This window comes from Triturus cristatus, chromosome 6 (genome assembly GCF_964204655.1).
Source record: "Triturus cristatus chromosome 6, aTriCri1.1, whole genome shotgun sequence".
NCBI classification, from domain to species: domain Eukaryota; kingdom Metazoa; phylum Chordata; class Amphibia; order Caudata; family Salamandridae; genus Triturus; species Triturus cristatus.
In genome coordinates this window covers 1248308374-1248335278 of record NC_140589.1, presented here as the reverse complement: position 1 = coordinate 1248335278, position 26905 = coordinate 1248308374, and the positions used below count along the sequence as shown (strand labels likewise).

The following is a 26905-nucleotide window of genomic DNA, read 5'->3' as shown; positions in this document are numbered from 1 at the left end:
CCCTCTGTCCCCACATCAGCTGATAGAGGACCACCTTGCACGCTTGCGTCAGGAAGTACAGGCCCTTCTGGCCAAAGGAGCCATCGAGAGGGTGCCAGCATCAGAAGTATGTCATGGTTGTTATTCCCATTACTTTCTAGTGCCAAAGAAAGATTGAGGCCTCTATCCTATCTTAGCTCAGCGCCCTCTTGACTACTTCTTGGAAAAGGATAAAATTCAAGATGCTTACCCTGGATCAGGTCTTATCTGCCCTCAACCCTGGAGACTGAATGGTAGCGTTGGACTTGCAGAATGCCTATTTCCACATTCCCTTCCTTTCTCTCCACAGAGGCTACCTACAGATCATGGTGGGCCAGGAGTATTATCAGTTCGCTGTGCTCCACTTTGATCTTACCAGTGCCCTTCAGGTGTTCACCAAGGTGATGGTGGTTGTTGCAGCACATCTGCGGAGGTCAGGGGTTCCAGTCTGCCCCTTTCTCGATGGTTGGCTGTTGAAGGTTGACTTGCCACAGGCAGGCATCTCCCACCTCCAGACTGCGGCGGACCTCCTACACTCGCTGGGGTTCACTATCAATGCACCAAAGACACACCTGTCTCCCCCTCAAATGCCCCTTTGCATCGGAGCTGTTCTGGTTTCAGTGCAGTTTCATGCTCATCCACCGGAACAGTGAATCTAGGTTATTCGGGCTATGATTCTGATATCAGCCTCTTTCCTATATTTTGGTGAGACTGACTATGAGGCTGCTGGGTCTCATTGCCTCCTGCATCCTGATGGTAAAACATGCTTGTTGGCATATGTGGGCTCTGCAGTGGGACTTGAAGTCCCAGTGGCCTCAGCATCAGGGGAATCTCTCTGACCTGGTTCACACATTGGAGGAAACTGCAAAACACCTGTAGTGTTGGCTCAAGGACCACAATTAGCTCAACGGCAGAACTCTCTCAGTAGTGTCAGATGTGTCACTTATGGGTTGGGGTGGCCGCCTGAGAGAGGTGGAGATCAGTGGCCTCTGGTAGAAACTCAGCTCCACATCAGTATGTTGGAACTTAGTGATTCGTCTGGCGTTGAAAGCCTATCTTCCTTCCATGAAGGGGAGGCTGGTTCAGATGTTCACTGACAACATCGCTGCTATGTTGTATTTCAACAAGTAGGGCAGAGTGGGTCGTGGTCCCTATGTCAAAAGGCTCTACATCTGTGGCCATGGCTTGAACTCCAGGACACATTCCTGTTGGTTCATCATCTGCCAAGCTCTCTGAAATCCAGAGCAGAAGAACTCAGCCATCAATGCTTAGTGGATCACAAGTAGATTTTCATCCCGAGGTGGTACAAGGCCTCTCCCAAAATTGGGGAGAACCTTAGTTAGATCTTTACGCTACCCCCAAGAACGTGCTGCGTGCTTTGTCTTGATTGGAACTCAGGACTCCTATACGCTTTTCTGCCAATACCACTGCTGTCCGGAGTTCCCAAGAAGATCAGGAACAACGGGGCCCAAGTCATCTTAGTAGCCCCTGACTGGGCACGGAGAGTATGGCATCCCGAACCTCTGAGCATAAGCATCTGTCCTTCAGTCAAGCTGCCCCTTTAAAGGATCTTCTATTGCAGCAACGGGGCAGGGTTAGGCATCCAAAGTCAACTCTCCACCTTCCTGCATGGAGATTGGGCGGCAACAGTTAATCTCCCTCCCGAAGTATGTTGTGTCATTCTGGCAGTCAGGCGTTCTTCTACCAAAACCATCTACACCTGGCAGTGGCACAAGTTTATGGCTTGGTGTACATCTAACTCGAATGATCCTCTGTCCGCACCCTTGTCTGAAATCCTTCTGGCAAGGCTTTGCTTTGGGAACAGTTAAAGGATATCCTTCTACCATTTTTGCCTTTCTATGGTTGCCATACCAACCATCTCTATTTAACTCATCTGTTGTGACTAAGGGCCAAATTACGAGATTGGCAGTCCATTGGAGTGCCTAACCTGTGGTGGTGGTCCCTGGATCGCCTGATTGGCGGTCTGCCCACCGTATTACAGCTACATCGGTGGGACCACCCCATGATCCCTGATCCAGCGTCGGAGGCGCAGCAGAATGAGGCTGTAATATGCTGGTGGTGTCTCTGCATCGCTGCCAAGCATGTTACAAGTTTCCTCACTGCAACCCTTTTTATGCTGGTGAGCCCGCCATGAAAAGGGGTGCAGTGAGGAAACTAAGGGGGCCCTACAGGGTCCCCTGTTGCCTCTCTGCCTGGGGTGCATGCAGGGGGACACATGGTGTGCCCCCCTGTTGGTATGCACCCCCTGTTCCTGCACGGCATGGACTGCACAGTCCATGCTTGCAGGAACGTCCTTTCACACTCCCACGGTGCTTCCTTTCTAAGGCTCGCATACGAGCCTTTGAAAGGCACCACCATGGGACTGCCACTGCTGGACCGCCTGCACCGCATTCAACTCGGAATCTGGCAGGCTGTCTCCTTATGGGTTTGATGGTGCTTCAGCAGTGCACTGACGTGGCTGCCACTGGCGTGGCAGCTCGCTGCAGCACTGCCAAACTCGTAATCAGGCCCTAAATTCCTTAAAAGCCAGCATAAGTGTCTTCCCATGCCCTTCATTATGTCCTAATTGGACTTGAATTTAGTTCTCACCTTCTTAATGTGTTCTCCTTTTGAGTCAATGCATAGCTACCCTGTATGACTACTAACTCTGAAAACTGTCTTCCTTGTGGTGATAACATCTGCCAAGAGTTTTAAGGAATTGCCGGCGTTTTCAGTTAACCCTCTCTACACTTCATTCTTCCCATACAAGCTGGTTATTCGAACTAGAGCATCCTTTTCGCCAAAGGTGGTCACACCTTTTTATGTCAGGCAAAACATCAGCCTACTTACCTTTTTACCATCCTTATTCTTCTGAAGAATAGGAGAGACTCCACCGTCTGGATCCAAAAATATAGTTATCATTCTATATTGATCATACCAAAGAATTCCAGGTAGACAATCAACACTTTTGTGGAATTGCAGGGGCAAAGAAAGGGAAGGCAATTCAGAAGAGAACTCTCTCGATGGATCATCCTCTATATTAAGATCTGTCATGCAATGGCCTAGAAACAGCCTCTTGAGGGCTTACTAGCTCACTCTACCAGTGCTACAGCTATGACCACTGTGTTGGCAATAGGAGTCGTAATCCTGGACATCTGTCTGGCAGCTACCTCGGCATTATTGCACACGTTTGCTAAACACTACTGCCTCGACAGTCAGGTCTGGGGAGATGGGCATTTTGCCCGTTCGGTCCTCCAGGAGGACTTTGCAATTCAAAACAGTCTGCAAACCAACCTCTGGAGAGCGATTGCTTTGGCATCTATTCTAAGGTAATAAATCTGCAGCTATAAGTCTACCAGTAGCCTTCAAACAGCAGCATGTCATGTCATTTCCATTTGCTCTAGAACCATCCATGTAGCCATGACTGTCACAGCAACCTGTTGCTTTCTCTGAACCCCCAAGTCATACTTTCCAACCATTCAGTAAAAGGTGGAAATCCATTAAGGAACTATGGGTCTACAACACACTGTATTCAGATATGGGGAGTGCTTCCAGACATTCAAGGATGTAATATAACACATTATCTTAAGAAAAGAATAGTAATTAGCTTTTCTCTGCAATTTCTATGAAAATCACAGTTTTTGTCAAGACTGTAGGGAAGGATTACGCATAGTTTAAAGCTTGCTCCCCACCAACTGTACTGCATAGCTTTAATTATAAAACCACGTAAACGTAGAATACCCACACCACTTGACATCCTTGAAAATGTTGTCCAATCTGGCTCCCACTACTAGGGCTTTTAGTACCTTGGAAACTCCTGTTGATTGTGGCTCAAACCTGCACATTTCTACCCTCCCTTGTTCCACCATCCACCTAATGCATCTGTTTAAGGCTGATGAAGACACTGTGGTGACGGCTGGTCGTGATTCTTTTGTCCACTTGAAAGCTGTATGAACTGTGTATCAATAGCAAATTGATGTTGCTTAGAAAGCATGTAAGAAAGCATAAAGACACTGGAGGAAAGGCTTTAACTTAAACTCTAATTAGAATGCCATATACAAAACAGATCTTAAAACCTATAAAATTGCCATTAAAGCAGAACATTCGACTCACTTTGTGCTCAGAGTCATTAGTTCACCCTTTCTATCTAGACAGATTTTGGAGATTATTAGAGAGCTTGGCCCACTCGCTGTGAAAAATGTGAGTCTCTGGCATCCTACACTTTATTCAACCAACTCTTACATTTTTGCAGAAAGCATTTTAGAAATTAGCTCACCGTCTGCAGACCCCTCAATAACATATTAACTGGACCCTACTTCTCAAGGAAACACTTTAATGCTTTTTAAGCCAGTGAAATAGGAAGAGCTAAATGAGCAGCTCAAAAAGATATTATCTGGATCTCTTCGGGAAATCTGCAAGATGAAGATCATTCACACAGTCTGTGAAATTATTGGAATTAAACTTACAGAATTAATATATCAGGTCGCGTACTCAATGAGTGGGAAAATACTGCTGTTGTTGAACTAGAATTAAAGTTTACGTCAATTACCAACCTTTATCCTTTTTATCGTTTGCCACCAAGCTGATGGAAAGCCTGGCTAAAAATCAGTTAGCAAGTTATTTGGAAAATAATTGCTCAGCCCGCAACAATCAGGTTTTAGACCAATGCACTCCTCTGATTAAGTTTTGACGTCCCTGTTAGATCCCCTCCATCTGACCACTGACAAAGATTATGCTGCATTCCTGATTCTTTTAGGCCTTCTGGCTTCTTTTGAGACTGTTTCCTATCCAGTGCATAACTCGGATAAAACCGAAGTTAGTAGTGGGCAACAACTTAACCAGCTGGGCTAGCAACTGTTGGTTGGATAATCAATCATATAAGTCAAATGCTGTGATTTTTCTGACCTAGAGGTCTCTCATCACCTCCTCACGTATTTAATTTTTTTTAACGCACACACCTGTTGTTATTATGGAAAGAAACGAGTACTGGTCTGTTTTTGTAATCATTTTTGTTTTCTTCTTTTAAATTTTATTTTTATTGAGCAGAGCAAAAAGGTACATACATATTGTTCGAGAGCAACATTTGAAACACCACAATTTGACCAATGATTGATGTTGATTTGTTGATTGGCTACTTACTAAGCAAAGTGCGGAGTGTAATGGATTTTCATATTTTATAAGCAGTCACATACAATTTTTGTTTTCTTCTTGATGTTAAAGTTTTTGCCGGTGTAAATGTTATCTCTATAGCTTGAACACGTCACACTCATTTAAATGCACATAAGCTTTAGAGCATTTCTATTTCCTCAGAAAGTTGTTTTCTCGATAGCTCATCATTTGGTGGGCATTGTAGAAAGGACCCTCTTGACGTCCTAGAGTGTGGAGTCGCTATTTTCCGGAGGAAATATCTAACATGCCTTTCATCGATCAACACATTGTGATATGGTCACATATTTAAGCTCCATTCACTTTGAGGCCTCCCAAGGTTGCAGATCTCGCTACATTTTAAGTTGACAGCATGTTGGTTAAATGTTTTGGAAGGACAGAGATGCCGTAAAAGAGAAACACATTATAACCTTTAAAACTTATATCACTATAACCAGGGACATAGTCTGAGGGGTGGGGTGGGCTGGGGGTATTTGGGGTGTGACACCCCCAATTAATTATACTCATGGCAGTTGGGTCTGGGAGCCCTGATTCGGGTCTGCCATGTCTGAGTCGGTTTTTCCTGTCATCCTGATTTCACTAAGAGGTTTTGATTTGTTCATTTTTAGGTCGAGCCTAGAGTCAGCGCGCAAGCACTGCTCTAGGGAAGATCTGAGGTAGTTCAGTACGTGAAGGAAGCTCCACCCACTACCCCACCTATATTTTTCATTGGCTTGTGTCTTTGTCCTTCGTAAATGCTGTCTTCTGATTGATTATGAGGCTTGTAAGTCCCTCCTTATTACATCCATGTTGTCATTTGTATCCTCCCCTGCGTACTGGCCCCTTTACTTCAAGAGTTACACAGTACCTTTTATTTAGACTGTGAGCACTATTTTCTTTAATGAGGTTCATCCTGCTGCCTTCTGTACTCCCCCCACCCTTTCGTTGTCCGTGCCTTCTCACCCCCTCCCCCGCCCTCCTGTTGTCAGTGCCTTCTCCCCGTACCCCTGCCCGCACTCCCGTTTTCCGTGCCTTCTCCCCCCGCCCGCACTCCAGTTGTCAGTGCCTTCCCACCTCCCGCACGCCCGTTGTCAGTGCCTTCTCCCTTCCCGCACTGCCGTTGTCCGTGCCTTTCCCCCTCCTTCCCATTGTCCATGATGCAATGCAATAGGTCTTGCGTAAATGCGAGTCCTATTGCATTGCAAATGCTTGTTTATTTTTGTTACACAATGTGTAATATGGTGCACTTGCGCCTTTCTTTGGCTCTTTCTTTCTCGGCACGCAAACATTTAAAAAGAATTGTATTTACATTGACAACACAGGCCCACACAACAATGGCGCCTGCCGTCCACAGCCGCTGCGCCCTCCCACCCTCGGGCGCAGTGCTTTGAGCTCCATACTCACTGCTTTCACCTTCATATTTCGGTAGTGGGGGTGCGTGGAACGTGTTAAGGGATTCCAAAATGGCATTTTTTTATCGGAGTTTACTCTATTTGAAATTCTACGAAGCTTTGCTCTCAAGAGAGGAATTTGGAGGTTTGTATATTGAAAAGCATACTACTTACTGGCAGTCTGATTTCTGGTGTAAGAAAGCACACTTGTTCATGCCATCCTTAGATCGATCAGTTGTCTCCCACATTGTTCGTCAGTTGAATCTAAACTATCTCTCTGACATTAAAATGCCTTTGGGAATTAGTCGCAGCCTGTTTTAGAAATATTTGGCACAAACACCTAGTCAGGTGTTTCTGCTGATCATTTAATTTTGCATGTGCCAGAGACAAAATATGTTTTTCTGTCCCCGAACCACAGCTGTAGAATTTCTTGCTACTATTCCTCCTTCAAAATCATTCACTAATGAGCAATTGCCAGGTCTTAATGCCCATCTGTTCTAGAGCGACTACTTCCTTGTTGTTCCCATGGTTCCTTCCTTTCGAAAAGAAAAAATGTTGGCCGGTTGTTGTCTGAAGAGGCCTGGACATACTACATAGGACTTTAATCAAAATCGTATATATTTATTTATAACATTCGTTTTCTGCCTTGGTGTCTTTTAATTATTAATCAGGGGCCATTAGAGCATCTCTAAAACACATTTAAAAGGGCTTTCTATTTATATTTGCTGCTTAGAGTTTGTACAGATAAGGGGGGGGGAAGGATTTAGGTAATTCTGCTCATTTTGGTGACGGCCACACTACCTGTGTTGCCAGTAGTAAACTGGCCAGGTGGCAAACTTAGCTTTTCCGACAGAGTTCTGGCATTTGCTGCATTGCCTTGGAACACTTTAGTTTGCAGTAGGCACTACAGTTTTCCAACAAAATACTGTTTATCTCAACTATGCATACACAGTGCTACAGTATGGGCAACATAAATAGACACAAGAGAGAAGTATTCATACAGTGTATTTAAATAACATTCAGTTGCATAGTCAACGCCATTTGAATAGCACACATTATGCCATTTGTATGACCTTGTACTGCTTTGCAGTCTATAATCTTTCCTCGTGAGGTAAATAGTTGGGCGTTTTTGAGGCCAATCTGAATTGAAGCTAAAAAGCACTGATTTACACAAGTTTTGTTATAGCACTGGTTGTTTTTAAGCCATAAAGAAAGGCAGATAGCCAGTACTGTCATTATATAACATGTGCTGTAAAACCCGGTAGTACATCCTTTGGTATAATTCATGTTACACTTTCAAAACTATTCTAATTAAAAAGTTAAATTGTAGCTAATAAAATAAAGGTAGGATTCATCCAGTCTTGTGCTCATTTTGTCAAAACTGGGCCAAAGTCACATTAAGACTTTTACCCTGTTTTTTGTTTTAGAATCACTCCAGAAAAATGTAATACTGAGCACTGTATAAATGGGAAACACATATTTGAAATTTCTGGTAGTGATTGCACATTTCCAATACAAGACCAAAGGTCAACAAAATACATTTTGCCAGTGGAGTTTACACACTTTGCTTCCATAAGGGTTGCACGGTTTTGTAATTATCGGAAAACATTTATTGCAGAACAGTTTTCTTTCCAAAGCTATTCTTTGAAAGGCGTGTCCCACTGAAAGTACAATGCTGTATTAAACCCACAGTGTGTAAATGTTCCCCATATTATATACATCTCAACCTTTGTGAGTTTTAGCACGCCCTTGTACAAGATCTTTCCACTATAACAAAGCTATGCAGGCCCCTTCCTTCATGCCATTCCAGGTGCCATTTCCAAAGCACTGGCTGGTTTGCCAGTGCACATCAGCCCTACGAGGTCCAAAAACGTTGCTACCTTGAATGCGGTTTTCCATTTCACAAACCACTGCTGTTTCTGGACACCCTTTCGCCAGGATATTATATCTGTCATCTAATTCATGTCTGTTCAGTGTTTAACTAAAAAGCATTAGGTCACAGGATCAACCGTATACCAAAGACTAGAATAGCTCTTTTTTGTCCCGGCTGATGACCTACCACATCACTGAAACAAACATCCGTTTCACAATATGCCGTCTACTTGGTCTCAGCGGACAGTCTGCTTGATGGCCTTCTGCCTGCCTGTAGTTCATTCCAGCTTTCACATGAGTGCCTGGCGGCCTTTTATTGGGACGCAAAAGAAGATTTAACTAGCAAATCAAAATGAAATTCTGTCTCTTCCTGTTTAAAGCACTGTTCTGGTGAACCCTGAGACAACCACTTTTTGAGTCCCATGTCGGTACATCATAGTTCTTAAAGTACCATTCAGGTTTCCTTTCAGTGTTCCAAAGAGCTTAATATAACTGAAAAGAGGACATTGTAGGGCAATTTTCTTAAGCTCCAAGTCATTTTTTTCAGCTAAGATGCGTCCAATCTGCTTTTCTAGCAAAAGGATGTTCATGATTCTTAGACAACATAACATTAATGTTGTAATGTGAGGAAACATGTTTGCGGGAGCATCATACAAGTATAATCTATATTGTGGGTTAGTCTGTTCCGTAAGACAATGTAAAAACCTATCTTTAGAGGGGGCGTGGCTTGGTGCCAGCAACGATGGCTGCCTGCAGAACGAGCTCCGCCAGAGCCGAGCCCTAAATCCCCTAGTAAATCTGTCCAATATCCTGCAGGAGGGGACCTTGAACGTTCACAGGGTCCATAAAGCAGTTTGGGACCGGATCGCTGCGAAATGTGGTCCCTAACCGTCGCCTTGCGGCCATCCTGCATCTCGGAGCTGCTGCTGCGAGAAACCAGCAAAAGCGAAAGCGGCCTGGGAGAGATGCCTTCAGCCGCTGGTGTGCGCGCTCTGAGCGGCGACCCGGGCAACTGCTGGAAGAACTGTGCTGCCCCTGTGAAGGGCCCCCACTCTCCCTGGCTCCCACTGTGACACTCGGTGGCCATCCGCCATCAACCCGGGAGGCCGGACCAAATCTTAGCGGAATTGGCTGGGCGTGGAGATCGCAGACCCCGAACTTCTGGGAGGCTGTCCCTGCAACTGTGACCGCTGGGCTGGGGTGAACGCCATTGACCTCGCAGAGTTGCGGCCTCCACAACTTCTCGCCGCCAACAGGTGAGCGAGGGTTTTTCTGGCCGCCGCCCGGCCTGGCACACCGCCGCGTCTCGAAGCAGAGTGGAGCGAGGCGGGCGGCAACACCAGAGACGCGCTGCGGCGTCGGCATTGGGGCATTGCGGTGAAGGACTCTCAGCTCCTCGCGTGGTGACTGGGGACTGCCCCGAGCCAGAGACTGGGACATTACCGGGAATCCCCTGGGCGAGTGTGTGGCCCGCATCTTGTACTGCAGTGTGTGGAGGGGGAGACATACTGGAGGAAGGAGGTCGCCCTCTTTCCTTTACTCGGGAACGCTGGGCCTGAGCGTCAGGCACCAGCTATAGTCTATCCTTGTCAAGGCCCGCGAGTGTGGCACACGCTGTTTGACTGAACTCTTCCACAGTGCACTTGGCCTTACTGTCTGCCCAAAAGAAGGAAAGTCAACAGACACCAGAAGCAGAGACAAGGACCGGCACCGGGCGGGGTGGTGAGGAGGCCCCTGGGAACCGGGGGGAAGGCCCCAGATCATACCTCATGCACGCTTCTTGACACCTACCGTGGACAGCGGTCGTGAGGGGTTATTGCGCAAACGAACTGCAGTCTCTCGGGGGAAGAAGCAAACTCACGGGAAGAATTCTAATCCCCTTGTGGTGTAGACTGTATACTCAACTACCCATAATGAAGCCAAAGGGTACCACGTCTGTGCAAACCAATAAACTTGACAAATACGCTGTCTTGAAGTCTGCCTCACAGGACACGACCAGGCAGATCCCTCTGAACCATCTCTCACCTCCATAATTGCGGCCATCCAGGGGCTGGGGACCACTCTCGAAACAAAAATCGATAAAGTCTCCATTGAAATGTTATGTTATGTTATGTTAATAGCATTTATTACGCGCACAGCTGCCCCAGCTAAGGGGCGTCCTGGCGCGCGACAAGATACAACACAACCAACACAGAACCAAGAAACAGAGGGAACAGTTAAAACAAAAAAGTTTTTAAGGATTTCCGGAACGACAGAAGATCATCAATTGCACGGAGCTGAAGCGGGAGCGAATTCCAGAGCGCTGCAGCCTTTATCCGGAAAGAGCGCCCACCAACTCGGCAGAGCCTGAACCTCGGGACTACTGCAAGCGCTTGACCCGAAGATCTTAACGAACGGGTCGGTACATAACCAGACATAAGATTCGAAAGAATCTGGGGGGCGGATCCTTTCAAAATCTTAAAAGCCAAACATAAAACTTTAAAATGAATTCTCGACTTGATCGGCAGCCAATGCAATGCTCGAAGGGTGCTGGAGGCCGAGCAAGACCTAGGCAAGCCGACAATTGCTCTGGCAGCGGCATTTTGAACGCGTTGAAGACGAACAATTTCTGCCTGATTACTCCCTAACAAAAGCGAACTGGCATAGTCCAGGCGAGATAAAACTGTTGCCTGGACCACCATCTGCCTGGTAGAGGGGTCAAAAAACTTAAGGACAGGCCTTAAGCCCCGGAGGACTCCAAAACAACACACCGCGGTTTTCTTGGTGTGCCCCACAAAGCTGAGAGTAGAATCCAGCCACACTCCCAGATTTCTCAACTCCATAACCGGAGTTGGAGCCACACCAAGTTCCGGCGGCCACCATCTGTCACCCCAGAGATCCCTACCCTTTCCGACGATCATAACCTCGGTCTTCTTAGCGTTAAGCTGGAGACAGTTGGCAGTCATCCAGCTAGCCACCTCCCTCAGCCCGTTCTGGAACTTGGGGGCGTCCACATCGGCATCCCCACTGATGGTAACCGCCAGCTGAGTGTCGTCAGCATATGAGACCATATACATGCCCCATTGCTTGACGACATCAGCCAGCGGTCTCACGTAAAGATTAAATAAGGTGGGACTCAGTGAGGAACCCTGCGGTACTCCCAAGTCCAGAGGATGGAATTTGGACTGATAGGGAGGTGTAGCAACGCAGAAAGACCGGTCGTCAAGAAAGGAACGGAACCACTGAAGTGCCGACCCCGTAACGCCAATCTCTTCCAGGCGGTGCAGAAGGATACGGTGCGAGACCGTATCAAAGGCGGCGCTCAGATCTAACAACACTAGCGCCGCCGTCTGTCCCTGATCCAGCACCGACCGGAGATGTTCAACCATGGCGAGAAGGGCAGTCTCCGTGCTGTGCCCAGCTCGGAACCCATTCTGGGTGACGTCCAGAATGTTAGCTCGGGTGAGATGGTCAGTAAGTGCCTGATTAACATGGGCTTCCATCAGTTTGGCCGGCCAAGGGAGCAAGGAGATGGGCCGATAGTTCTCCGGTCTTAAAGCGTCCAAGCTTGGCTTCTTCAAAATGGGATAAACCACTGCACGCTTCCATTTGGTTGGGACCGTGCCCGTAGCCAATGAAATATTAATCAGGGAACAAACTGTAGAACGACCCACAAAAGACTGGTTCCTAAACAGGGCAGGACAGACCGGATCCAAAGGCGAACCAGATTTGACCTTCTGAGCCAGAATATCAAAAGCCTCAGGTAAAAGCTGCGGAAGAGATGCCAGCATGGGACAGGCAAGGACAACCACCGCGGCCTTCTGAGAGGGCCCAATACCAGGAAAAGCACGATAGATGCCCTGCACTTTTTCCAAAAAGAAAGATGCTAGGGCTTCACAGTGCGAGGTAGAGGCCATAACTGGAGAGGTAGAGCGCTTAGACAGCAGATCCTTAAGAGCTTTAAAAATAGTCTTGGATGGATTGGGGCTATTACGGAATTCCAGAGAGTAGAACGCCGCGCGAGCTCTACAAATGGCACGGTGATAGATCTTAATAGAGGCCAGATACAGCGCTTTCTTCACCGTATCGTAAGATCTCCGCCATTCTCTCTCGGCACGCCTGCAGTTCCCTTTCAGTGCACGTAGCGCACTGTCATACCAGGGGTTAGACTTTCTAGGACTGATTTTACTAGTCAGTATGGGAATCAAAGAGTCAAGCGCCCTGGTAATCCAATTACAGAACTGGTCATAGCCCAATTCAACATCACCCGAAAGTTCAAGCGGATCAGCAGTTAGAGCAAGATGAAAATCCTCTAACCTAAGCTTACTCCAGTGTCTTCTAGGGATAGATCGGGCTAAAGGAGTTGGAATAATTTCAGGTAATAAAACCCGAATATCCACTAGAAAATGATCCGTCCATCCGAGGGGTGACACGGAAAGAATTGAGGCTTCCATTAGATTTGTGAAAAAAGGGTCCAATATATGCCCTCCTGTGTGAGTTGGTTGAGAGACTCTTTGGAACAATTGAAGGGCCTCAAGATCCGCAAGAAAGTTACATACAGCCGGGGCACTCTGGTTATCAAAATGGAGATTCAGATCTCCCAATATAGAGAAATTGGCACAACCAATTGCCAGAGCGCTGACAGCGTCGGGGAAAGCCTCCCTAAACGCGACATCATTACCTGGGGGGCGATAGACCACCATCCCCGAGATCGAATACTGGGGGCTAATCCCGATCTTAAAAGATGCACTCTCACACCCAGCAATATGCAAAGCATTCCAAATGCAGGAGAAATTGGATTTCACCGCGAGTGCAATACCCCCCCCTCTAATAGGGCGATTAAGGGTGAAAATAGAATATTCCGATGGAAAAGCAAGATTGATTATCGCTGCATCATCCTCCTGCAACCAAGTTTCGGTAATGGCGAGAATATCCGGGGACTCGTCATGCATAAGGTCAAAGATATATTGATGATGCGATACCAATGACCTAACATTTAAGCTGAATATCCGTAGGGCATTCGGCGAACTAACACTCGAACTCGGAGAAGTAACAGCAGCAGGTTTCTGGCGAATAGGAGCAGGAGAGGTCAGAGCCAAACCTTTACAGGCGCAGCAATACGGGCCGCTTAAAGGGTGGATAACCTGGTTACATTTAGTGATGGTCAAACCAATGGACCGTAGCGTCTCATTAGAATACGTAATCATCTTTCCACCCTAGCTAACAATACAAGCACACACACCTGCAACTGAAATGAACTTGCTGCGAGCTGATATGAATAAAACTGCGGAGAAAGGCAAAACTAATTAAGCTAATGTCCTGGAACTCCAAACCTCCACGAAGAAGCTCGAGGACCGGGTCAACACACTGGTTCACCAACACCGTCAAATGACTCTGAAGCTCGAAGATCAAGAAGGGAGGGCCTGTCGCAACAACATTAGAGTGGTTGGAGTCCCGGAAGGCGTGGAAGGGCCGAGTGTTGACCTTTTCCTTGAAGACCTCAACCACCTAAAACCGAGGCGGCTCTCCCCACTATTCACCATCGAGAGAGCGCACCGGGCGCCTATCCCCAAACCGGGAGCGGCCCCTAGGACTATAGTTGCAAAAATCCTCAACTATAGGGACCGAGACGCAATATTGTAGGCAGCTCGAGTTCAGGGAGACCTGCCTTACGAAAATTCTACGATACGGTTCTTCCCGGATTTTACACTTAAAGTCCAACAAGACAGACGCGCGTTTGTTGGAGTCAAGGCGGCCCTTCGACAAAGGGGGATCAAATATATGATGTTCTTCCCAGCGAAGCTAAAAGTCATAGCGGACGGCAAAGCGTTCTTCTTCACTTCCCCCCCCCCGCCCCGGAGGTACAGGACTGGCTGGATGGGAAAGCCGTGTGGGGGGGGCAGCAGCGGCGAGGGACAGCTGGAGGGAGACCCACCCACAATCGCCGGGATCAACAGATGGAAAATCGGACACAGATAGACGAAGCCAGCGTTCCTGGAGATCGAGATCCAACAGCCCGGTTCGGTTGGCAACCCAGAGAGACTGACAACTTCTGTCCTCCTAATCGGGAATGGACAAGATTGCCTGTAATGTACAATTTTGCTTGCTAATCACATGAGTGGGGGGCTGTCCCATGAGGCGTTGGCCGGTAAGACTGTAGTGCTTTCAAACTTAGTATCTATCGGCACAGCTGGGGATAGACCTACAGCCAGAGACACTGAACGTCATAGATTTTTTATGCCAGACTATCAAACAGGCCTTATGTCACAAATGTAAATTATGCTTCTCGCAGGAACGGGGGCAGGGGACATGCTATGTGACATAGGTCCCACATATATCGAAGTCCCCAACCTTTCAAGCCACGAAGAGTACAGGGTGGGCTTTTGGCGGCCGGAGTTGGTGCTAGCTCATTGCCTCTTGTCACTGTTGACTGGTTTCTAGGGCAATAGGCACTCTGCTAGTTGGGGATGTGGGTAGTTTCAAACCTACGTGGCAGGGTAGCAGGGAGGGGGGTGGGTGTTGGGGGGGTTCTAGGGTTGAATGTCTTCTTTATTTTCATTGTTGGAGTTGAGGGGGGCGGAAAAGATGGGGAGGCGCTCTGGTCATGCAAGAAACTAAGTACTATGATCTGGTGGTGTTGCAAATCTCGCAGGTTGTATAGCACTGTATATTGTCACAATCAGTACAAATTGGGATAAAAGCTTAAAACTTTTGAGTTGGAACATCAACGGGCTGGGAGATAAGATAAAAAGAAGTATTGTCCTCCCAACACATAAAGCGTCACCTCCCAGATGTCGCTTTACTCCAGGAGACACACTTAATCGGAAATAACTGTAAGGCACTAAATAGATGGGGGTACAAAATGGTTGCACACGCCAGCTTCACCTCTGGGTCCAGGGGGGTGGGCATCCTCATCAGGCGTACCCTCCCACTAAGTATTAACCACACTTGGACAGACCCTCTGGGGTGCTTCACGGCGGTCTCGGGACAAAGGGCTTACACTCACATTGTTAACAGTTTATATACCACCAGGTCTCCAAACACAATAATGCAAAGATCTTGGTAGGCTTCTACTCTCCCTTCCAGAGGGTCAACTCGTAATTGGGGGGGACTTCAACTCAGTTATATGGGGCCTGCTAGACCGGCACCCGCCAAGAGACATCAGTGCTGGGCAAAGCTGGCTCTCTAACTTCATCGAAGATTTTGGCCTCACAGACCTATGGAGACGGCGCTACCCAAACCTCCAGCAGTGCACATTTTTCTCGGGACCGCATTACACCCTCTCCAGATTAGACTATATTCTCATGCCTCTTCACTTAAACACGATTACTCAGGACATCAAATACTTGGCACAAGGCATCTCTGATCGCTCCCCCCTATGGGTTCCCCTCACGATCGGGGAGAGGAGAGTAGACTGTATTGCACCTATCAATCCTTGGCACCTAGACAACCCGGAGGCCAAAACCGCCATTACCCGAGAAATTGAGCACTATTTCCAGGTACTGCGGCTTCCCCTACCACCCTATGGGAAGCATTTAAATCAGTAATCAGGGGGCACACCCTTTCGACAATAGCAGGGCTGTGTAAGGAAAAGGAAAAACAACTAGTCGTTATCAAAGGTGACCTCCTTCGTCTTGAGGAGGTAGCAAAAGACGGCGAAGATCAAGCTGCTCTTCACCAAATGCAAATAAAGGCGGCCGAATACAAAGCAATAGTGACCGATGCTGCCTAAACCCTTGCAAGAGACAGGGACGGACGCATATACGATCAGGGGGACAAAGCGGGTAAACTGATAACCTGGCTAGGCAAACGAGAACAGACACTGCGACTAGTGTCGGAACTAAAATGAAGTTCAGGTGTGGTTCTAACGGAACCTCATGACATAGTTTGCAACTCTTCGAGCGAGTTTATCGACGGGGCTCGGACCTACCGGAGGAGGATTCTTCCAACTTACTGGCAGACATCCGACTCTTTCGGACCCTGATCGAGAGGCATTGGAGAGTGCACTCACCAACGACGAGCTGGCAACGGGCATCAGGGATCTCCGGAGAGGTAAAGCCTTGGGCCCAAATCGTCTACCTTTTGAGCTGTACAAGCTCAAGCCCGACAGAATGGCACCTTTTTTGAAAAGTATATTTGAAGACAGTAGAGAGGTTGGAGTGCTACCACAAGACCAACGTATTGCTACGCTGGTTGCCATTCCTTAGCCAGGGAAACCTAAAGACAAATGTGCCTCGTACAGACCGATTTCTTTATTGAACGCAGAGCCCAAGATACTCGCGAAGCTTTTAGCAACTAGACTCAGGCCAGTATTAGATAAACTTGGCCACCCGGACCAATCAGGATTTATGCCCCTCTTAACACTTCTCTTAATTTATGTCGACTTCACGGAGTGCTGGGGCGCTGCTCCGCTATCCAGGAAGATGCAATAATAGCTTCTTTAGATACAACAATGGCGTTCGACACTCTGGAATGGGCATACCTGATGGCGGTCCTTAAAAAGTTGGGCTTTGGCCCTAATTTCGTCGGTTGGGTACGACTCCTGTACACGGAACCATTGGCTCCAGTGATCGTAAACAACAAAACCTCGGAAGTGTTCGCGCTCAGTAGAGGTACGACGCAGGGCTGTCCGCTCTCGCCACTGGGTATGGAGAGACTCTCCTATACAGGTTTTAAATGGACTGAAGGATGGGAGGACTGTATCTCCCTATATGCAAACGACATCCTCCTATATCTCACCTCCCTCCAAAAGTCATTACGGGTAGTTGTAGACATATTCACTAGCTTCGGGAGAAACTCCGGTTACAAAATCAATTGGAGCAAATCACTGTTATACGTCCTACATGGTAATCCTCCCTCCATGCCAAAGGACTGTCCAATTTAGACAGTCACAGAAGGATTTAAATACCTCGGCATCTCCATTTCCACTGGTGCCAGGACCTGCTACGAACGCAACCTCCTCCCACCCTTGCAGAGATTCAAACGAGACACCGCTACCTGGAAAATGCTCCTGTTGTCTCTCCTGGGACGGGCAGCACTGCCACGTTCCCCATATGCCCTCCAAAATTACACAGACCTGGTCCTACCAAAGTTTTTTAAAGATATTGAAACTACACAAAGAGACCTACTGTGGGACAGGAAGCCACGTATCTCGCTCTACAAACTGACACTTGGTTGGTATGATGGGGGAATTGCTCGCCCCAATATTAAAAAATATTATTGGGCGGCACACCTCTCAGCCATCGACCAATGTACATACCGCAGTGGTGATGACCCCGCATATTGCATGGACAAGTGGATTCTACCTGGAGGTGATTTCACGAGGGCATTGTACTCCAAGCCCAGCAAATATCCCCTTATGGGACATACAAAACACTTGGTTCAAATTTGGCACGCGGTAAATCGCAACTTGGGCCGGGCCAACAAACTTACGCTTGCAACCCCGCTCTGGGATTCTGAGTGCCTGGGCACACTGGGCCGTACCAAGGGGTTCGATAAGTGGGATCTGATAGGGCTCTCATGCATAGGAGAACTCTGGGGACCTCACGGAATAGTAACATTTGCTGCACTACAGCAGACACATGAAATGGCTGATTCAGAATATTTCCGATATGTACAAGTTCGACACTCCCTTCAGGCAAACATCCCAGCAGGCGCAGTACTCCCGGAGTCCTCTTCCCTTGAAGATAGACTGCTAGACGGATTTCTGCCAGAAAAATCCATTTCCCTTACATATAAAAAGCTGATACATCACACTCCTGATCCCCTTATGATGCTGTGGAAAAAATGGGGGAGGGACGGTCTAGAAATAGACGATGAGGAATGGCAGGAAGCACTCTCTTCCCCTAAGGAAGTAGCCATCTCCGCGAAGCTACGGCTGATCCAGTTAAAGATCCTACATCGGGTGTACCTTTCTGGGCGCAGACTGGTGTTGATGGGCAGGAGCACAGATGGGATGTGTAGGAGGCAGTGTGGTCTTGAGGGGACTTTCTTGCACATACTCTGGGAGTGTCCACTAATCCAACAATACTGGAAATCTCCATGAATGTATGAGCACGGTATGGGGGGTGGAACTTCGCCTTGAGATAAAAAGATGTCTCCTGAATATTTGAGAGCCCACGGCCTTAAACGCGAAGGGCAAAACCTGGGTAACGCTGGGACAGATGGTTGCCAAGCGAAATATTGCTCGCCTCTGGGGAGCGGCAATGCCACCAACACTCAGCGCATGGAGAGATGAAATGGATTGGTGTATGATACATGAGAAAACAGTATATGTAGCTTGAGGCTGTCCCCGTAAATGGATAGCGCTCTGGACCAAATGGAATGAGTATCGAGGGAATGTGTGTGAACCCCCACTTGTCCCCTCCCTTGACGAACCACCAACACCATGATATATGTATGTGAGTAGAATGTGCTAACCCCAGGGTTGTTCAAGACCATAATGTATTACACTTCTGCCTGACGATGATAATGTAACACAGATATTCGTACTGCTATTTGTATGCAATGACCACTTCTTTGATTGTTCAATAAAAAGAAACCACAGGTGTCCAAAAACATGCCATCATTTGTGTTAATATATGGGTGGGCCGAGGTCTGCCACATTCTGAAAATTGTATGTGCACATGAAACTGGCAGTATTTCTTAGATAAAAGTGCAGGACTATGCCACATGGACCCCTGTTGCCACGCACCATCTTCCGTCACAGCCAGCAGGCAGGATTATTAGGACAGCTCTGGATTTCACTGGAAAAATAGACAAGCCCAGCCCTCATCAGTGCTCATATTTCCAATCTTGAGTAGTGCCGCTCTTGTTTGCCTTGCACTAAGTGAGCAATTTACAGTTAAATGTACCTGACATGCTTTCACAGTCCCACAGTCATGCGTGTGAGCGCAGCACACGTGGCGCTACATAAAACTCACAACTTTCTTAGCGCAAGTAGGTAAAGGCACTGAACAGCTCCCTCTCCCTTATTAACAGATGTCCCTCCTCTCCCAGGTGCCCACCTCACACACAAAAAACTTGCACCACCCCTTGTCCAATATTGCCATGTATAGTACCACTTCTTAGTACTGCTGCAATAGATTTATTAGGAGCTTACTTGCACTTCTCAGGAGCAAACAGGCACTCTGGATAGTTCATAACTACACTTCTATATTTCGAATTCAAGCTCTGGAAACAGTAACATGTTTCATCCTCAGAATGAAATACATTGGATTATGTTATGTTACTGCTCCTTTTCTTCTTTTGGTTTTTAAACTGTGTGCGCAACATGGCTCTAATCTGTCTGCAATGTGTTTTGCAGCAGTACTCGGTGCTGTCTGGAATAACGGCTGCTGCATAGTTCTGGTATGAACACACCAATACATTGAGGATCAGTGTGCCAGGGTTATAGGAGCGGAGTTCTATCCGATGTATGCATGCTTTCGTGTGCATGTGTTCTTCAATACTTGCTGTTTGGCATAGGTCATCTGGCGTAATGTTTTAACGTGATTGCTTCTATAGTGTGTTGCTTTTGACAACGTATTGTTCATTATCTACACAGTTCCATACCACACTGTTCAACTCCACACATTGACAATCCACACCACATAACTCAAGACCAAGCCACATAATTCAACTCGGCAACACAACTACATAACACACCACATACATCCAATCCACACCACAAAAGTCCATATCATGCCACAAAATTCAACAGCACACCACATAATTAAACTCCACTATATATCACTCCACATCACAAAATACAATTCCACATAATTACACTCCATAACACACAATCACACTCCACATAATTTCACTACACTCAATACCACATAATTACTATTCACATAATTCCACTGCACACCATGCCACATAATTCCACTACACAAATCCACGTCATACAACACAATACCACCACATACAGTTCCACAACTAATAATTCCAATCCACATAATTCCACTACACACCACTTACATCCACTCCAATCCAAAACACCTAGGTAAAAAACATTGTCATTAATTATCCCAATACCCCTAACTCTCATAAATGCGAGACCAATTTGCATTGTAAATGTTTGTTAGACCTGGAACTTAAATATATTTGGATAGCGATTTACAAAGATTTTGCATCAGGGTTGTGTCACTTTTTTGATGCTCCCCGATGCAAAATGCTATATGGTATTTACAAAGCCACACAAATGTAGAGTTACATGGCTTTGTAAAAAAAACTAATGCAGAGCATTGATATGAGATGTGTTACTTTGCTTCAGGTAGGCAGGTATCCTATGAGTGGACCCATGAAGTTTGATGCACACCCATATTAAAATCGGCCCAGATTTACAAACACTATGTGTTTATGTTGCATCACTTTTTTGACGCAGCCCTGAAGCAAAATACTTTTTGATATTTACCAAGCCAGGCAAATGTTGAGTCGCATGGATTGTAAGAAAAAGTAACACAGCTCATTGAGCTGCTAGAGTTACTTTGTGCCAGGTGGGTGGTTAATGTGCATTCCCATGTATCCACCCATTGATTTGCAGTTGTAGACATGGGTTTGCCACAAAATGGTGCACCTACCTGAGGCTGTGTAATGAGGAGAAATATTGTGTTACTTCCTCTTTGCATGTGTGCTGCATGCAGTACACATACAAAGAGGAATACGCCTCAAAGAATAGTTTTTCTGCAGGTAGGCACTCCTTCCTGCACAAAAACTATCTTGGCCATAACACAGACACCCTTGCACTATGGCGCAAGGGTGGCTGCATTTTTTTTTTTTTTGCATATTTATATAGCGCGAACTCAACCCGAAGTTATTGGAGCGCTTTACATGAGCACCGTATTTACATTACACATTCAGGCACGGGGAGATTAAGTGATTTGCCCAGAATCACAGGATTTGGACGCGACCTTGAGGCTCGAACTCTGGTTTCCAGCACCAAAGTCGGCAGTTTAAGCCGACGGACCACATCCTCTCCCCAAATGGTGCATTGGCACCGCCAGTAAGCCCAAAGTGCTCCAGCGGATGGAGAGAGCTGAACTGCACCATTTCTTTGAAGAGATCATGGAGTTCTGCTCCCTTCAGGTGATGTACTGCAGAGCAGCAGCTTTGCTTGCTGCACGGTGTTGCACCATTTCTTTGTAAGTATGCCCCTTAGCGACCAGTTTACCAAAAAAGTAGCTAATCTGCACCCATATAAGTACTTGTGAAATGGATGCAAATGTACTACTTTTTTTAAAATTCACAAACAACAGTAGTATGCTTGGAAAGCTACGCAAGTCTTACCAGTCTTACGTTTCCAGGCATACTACTGGCAATTAAACACCCAAAAGATGATGGGATCAATGTTTAAAAATAATCTAACCACTGGCAGTCCCTGGGTGGGTGTTTTTTACCCACTGTCTCACTCCAGACAGAGGGCCTGATTTAGGATTCAGCAAACAGAATAAAGACAGACAGGGTGGTAGAGGACTTTCTTCCTTTACTCCATCTGCCAAGTTAAGAGATGTCTTCCAGCCCGATGGACTTCTCTAAATATTGGCAAGAATCACCAACATTGCAGTTCCTCTCAATGTAGAAAAGGTTTACCTGATAGCTCATTTAAAACATGATGGCTGGCTGTCAAATTCCCAAAGCGGAGTTTGTTTTTAATAAAATAATTTTTGAAAATCAAATGATCCTCCCCACTAGTTTTCTCTCATTATGTGGGGGTCATTTTCCTTTTTTTTTTTTTTACTCACAATCACCACCAGTATATACCTGGCAGAGATTTCTAGTAAAATAAAAAAAAGCCACCAGACTGTCCGTTCTAAATAGGGCGTTTGGTGGGATGGCTTACTTCCGATACCTCTTCAAAACAAAGAGAGAAACCCCTCAGAATGCAAGGGGACAGTGTTTAACCAACCACAAATTAACAAAAGATTCCCCCTGCGAGACCTTGGAACAACAATCTACTTACATACAGTCTCCACACTCAACCAAATTTACGACCATGGGACCTCTATGATACTTTACTTCCGATACCACCTACTCTGTTGGGCTGTTGAAGGAAGTTTTACAATGACAGAGTAAATTTGACTCCTTCAGCGAAAAATTTGTGGTCTGCCCAATTTAAAATCAAGCAGGCAGACCTTGAGTTTGGCAGACAGGGTACTCCATTGCAGTTGCAACAGAGTATCTGTCTGCCAATATCCAAATCAGCTGCATAGGTTCCCTAATGCAAATCAGTACAGATACTGCTCCTGATTGAAACAGTGCATCCCCATCCCCAGCCTTGGTCGCATCACACAGTCACCCAGTGGCCCACTGCATTTTTCACACACACTCTCCCACTTACACTGATTGAAGCAGTCACACATTTTATGTTTGCCTCTACATGAGCAGATTAAATCAGAGTGGCCAAAATCTGTGATTTTTCATGCTTGAGTTAGACATATAGCTTGGTAATGTTACTCAATGTGCAATAGTTCAATATAATGTGTGCGAGAAAAAGTAATCTCCCTATAAACTATTGCGCTTTTTTTTTATTAAAGACTTTCAGATTCCCAGAAAGTGACTCGATGCACCAAGTCACTTGAATTAACTTATTACCGACTACTAGTGATATCGCCATGCACCCGTCCTTCCCAGTGGCTGTCTTTAATCAAAAAGCATAAGGAAGCAGGAGGGCAGAAGCCCACTCTGTGCGTTGACAGCAACTGTAGCAGGCACAGTAGTTGTTCTTTAGCCCTCAGTCCAATTTTCTTCGAAAACACCCTTCCATTGTTCCTTCTTAGGTCGGGATATTGAATACAGTCAAATTATGTAATAGTTACTCCTAATTTTTACAGTGCTTAGACACATATTATAATACTTAAAATCTCCTTGTGATGTGATTGTTGCGAATATTGCAAGGCACCTTGCTATTGCATTGCCTTATAAGGGCACTCATCCTGCGGCGTCATGCCCACGTAAAATCTTAGAGCACTTAGGTGACGTACAATATCCTTATTGCAGTAGGGAGTACTTTGTCTCATATATTTGGAGACCAGGAAGATGCAGGAGGACACTAATGAAAGCATTAATTAACCTAGACTGAATTGATATTTGCTTTAGGCGTGGCATTTGACAAATATTTTAACTTTTTTATTCAGAATTATACTATTTCGTGTTTTTTTTATGTTATGCATTTCATTTGGCTTCCCATTTTGTTGTTCTTCATATTTATATTCATAAAGCAGCAATAGCCACTGTGTAGGTATGTTTCAGCTATAATATTTGGATTTGACTGTAACTTTTGAGCACACTGACTGTTTTGCACCAAATTTGGTAATTGATTAGCATGGTGAGCTAAGATCCAACATGCCACTTTTCATGCTGATCCGTTCAGGGGAAAAGGTAATGGGGTGAAAAAAAGATGTGGTTTCCCATTTACCTCGCATAGGAAATATTTTCAGCCTTAACTGTGAGTTTGCATGAAAGTAGAATTTCACATGCTTTTGTAGGTTTGGTGTAATCCTTTTACTAGTTTTTTGTTTTTTAGAAATAAGCATTTTAAATGTTGCAGAGTGGGCTTTAAAGTGACAGAAATGAATAAAAACATAGGAATCCGATTGGAGGTATTTTGCAGTTTCTCCCATTGTTCCTTTCATATCTCCAGTTCTGGAGTAAGAGCTACAGATCTGAGTGATCTGACTGGCTACCGCAAGAGAAATATTTAGCTTGCGGCAGCCATTTCAGGATGCGGGGCATGGTCTCCTTGCCCTTTTATAAAAAGCCCTTTAGCCAACGCCTGCTATACATAACCAAAGCCTGCCCATAACGGAGTAAAATAAGTAACATTAAAAAAAGTATAACTAAAAAAATGCTCACTCCATTACTTGCGCTTCTCAAATCAACAATTTTCCAATTGTATAGAAACAAAGGAAAATGATATCAAAAGAACAACATCGATGGTGGTGCAGGTTATGGCATGTTTTTTCCAGTGGGGGGGACTGTGTGTCTGTGTATATACAAAAGGAGACAATCCAAGGCACTCCTTACAGTGATTAATCGACTTTATCGTGATGTCAGCAACATCGCAATAAGCTGGAATAATCACAGTGAGGAGTGCCTTGGATTGTCTTCTTTGTTCGCATTACTACAGCCAACACAGCTCGAATTTTGGCACTGACTCGAATGTGGATGTGACCAGAAACTTGTGGTAACCTTTTAACTGTATATATTAACGTAAAATGGCCAGAAGAAGCAGAGAAATCAATCAGAGGTCACTGTTTTTTATGTATGGAACCCTGCCTTCTAAACTTTTTTATATGATGTTCTTTATATTTAGGATGGAACTAGAGGATAGTAGCTGGTAGTGGCAGTGAATCGTTGAGGGTCTACCAAGACAGTTGTGTGGGGACATCATTCTGGCAAGTTCATAAGCCCCCTTTTTTAAAAAAAATCTCTCTATTATGCCTTTTCTTCATCCCTTGGAGACTGAGTTAAATTCAAAAGGGTTGTACCCAATTTACAATAGTAATGGGAGAGATCTTTTTACAGGTGAGTAACTTTATCTTTTAAAAGAATTGTGTGCGTGAATGTGTACTCACTGATCTCTGTTTCTGGGATTCGCATTTTTGTTAACTTTGTTCTTGTTCTTTACAGAGAGACAAAGAATTCCTGAAGTCTTTGTTCATCCAGGCATATCATGACTCTGCATACCCTCTCCTTGTCGCCACCTTCCTTCCTGGCCTGAAATGGGCAGAAGAAGATTCTGAAGCTTCTCGCTGGAAGGCGATCGCAGACTTTCTTCGCAAAAATCATGAAAAACAGGGCTCTCTTTTCTCTCTATTGTCCCCAGAAGGAGTGCATGAAGCTTTTGACATTGCAGAAATAACATATGATTTTCTGGGTGAAGCACGAATGGCGACAGCTTAATGCCTATATTTGGGACTTAGGAAAAACAATCGGTATTTATTGTACATTCTTTTATTTTCATTTGTTCCCTTTAGGAAGCCACTGTAAAAGTTCAAAATTGCTTTATGTGTAAAGCTTTTAGACTGTATTCCCTGTTAGAAGATAAATTAAGTAGGGAATCACTTTGCCGTGGTACTAGCCATTTTTGTTAATTTATGTTAAATGGAAATTATCAACAAATTGCAGTTTGTTGCCCACCTACCTCTACTGTTCCTCCACTTTATGCTTTGTTGCTACAGTATAAGACTATAGGCAGACCAGCATGGTTGAGTTTATCCGTGCAAAAAAGTTTAGAGACAGATACTTTCCGAACTTGCCTTAAAATGTTGCCAATGCAGAGTTAGTGCTCCGTCCGCAAAGTTGACAATTGCCAGATGACTGACTATGTGATGATCATGATATGAACAAGCATCAACCCTTATGTAATAGCAGGGTGCTGGCGATTCCTGCAGCGGCCACCCCTCGGCGGCTGCAGGTTAGAGCGGGGGGAGGCTGCTGCCCCCAAAACTCATGCCCCCCTGCAACACCACCGATTCAAGAATTGATACAGCAACCCCAGATATGCCTTTGCTTCTGAGCCTGCTCTAAAGCAAGTACACAAAGGATCTTATACATTTTTATAACTGATTTCATTGCATTTCATGTTGTTGACTCTTCTGCCGTGTGCGGCCTTTCATTCTCTTTCTCCCTTATCCGATTTACCAGTATGGCATAAAACGAATATTCCAGCAAACATCTCCCATATACCGATTAGAGAGGTATTCTGCTGCCATGTTTAACATAATGGTTAGCATATTAAAGTTCCACTGATTTGCAACTGCGCAGAATGTTTTAGGTATTTAAAAATCATACTAAATGAAACAATCATTATAAAGTGTTTGTTTTTGCAGAAAATACAGTGTATTTCCTTCATATTAGTTTTGTATGAACATAAATTGTAATTTAATTTATTTAATATATCACTATGATACAAATATTAATGCCATTAGATAATCTTTTTTTTAAGAATGTCTATTTTTCCACTTTCTAAATCAATAACAGATGTGTAACACTAATAAAATACAAGTTGTGTAAAATTCTTATTTTCCAAATCTTATTTCGGCACTGTGTGAACAGAAATAAATTATTTGAATTTTACACTACCTTCAGTCCGTTTTTTTAGAATTTATTCTTATTTATAGTAAGGAATGGCCATCTTAGGCAATTTGCACTTTTCTTGGGTAGACTGTTTAAATGATATACACATCTAATCGACTCCAAAGTCTAACGGCTGGTAAATGCGAAATATTTCAAACAATAATTTTGGTTTTTCTTGCAGCATGAATATTTTCTCAAGAGGTCATTTGAACTACTGCACGCAGTTAAATATGTTATGGTTTCCTTTGTTATTTCAAGTTACTCTCACCTCCCCTTTTAACCATTAAGAGTGTTACCAAAGAGGTTGCCTCAGCACAAAAAGATAGCTTGTACGCACTAGGAGCCCCACTCACACCCTTGTTACAAACAGATGCATAATCTTTAATCTTTCATGTTAACAAGAAGTTTTATCTCAAGCCTTTAGATACTCTACAGCACTT

General features: G+C 45.2%; 1 protein-coding gene across 2 annotated transcripts in view; it reads left to right on the top strand.

Moving 5' to 3' along the window:
* NPHP1 (nephrocystin 1) overlaps positions 1-26464 on the top strand; it is a 708547-nt gene extending 682083 nt beyond the window's left edge. For both annotated transcript variants that reach the window (XM_085612188.1, XM_085612187.1), the window contains exon 20: positions 25017-26464. In XM_085612188.1, coding sequence (XP_085468314.1) covers positions 25017-25289 — 273 coding nt within the window. In that variant the 3' untranslated portion in view covers positions 25290-26464. The remainder of the gene's footprint in view (positions 1-25016) is intronic.
* Positions 26465-26905: the final 441 nt, after the last annotated feature.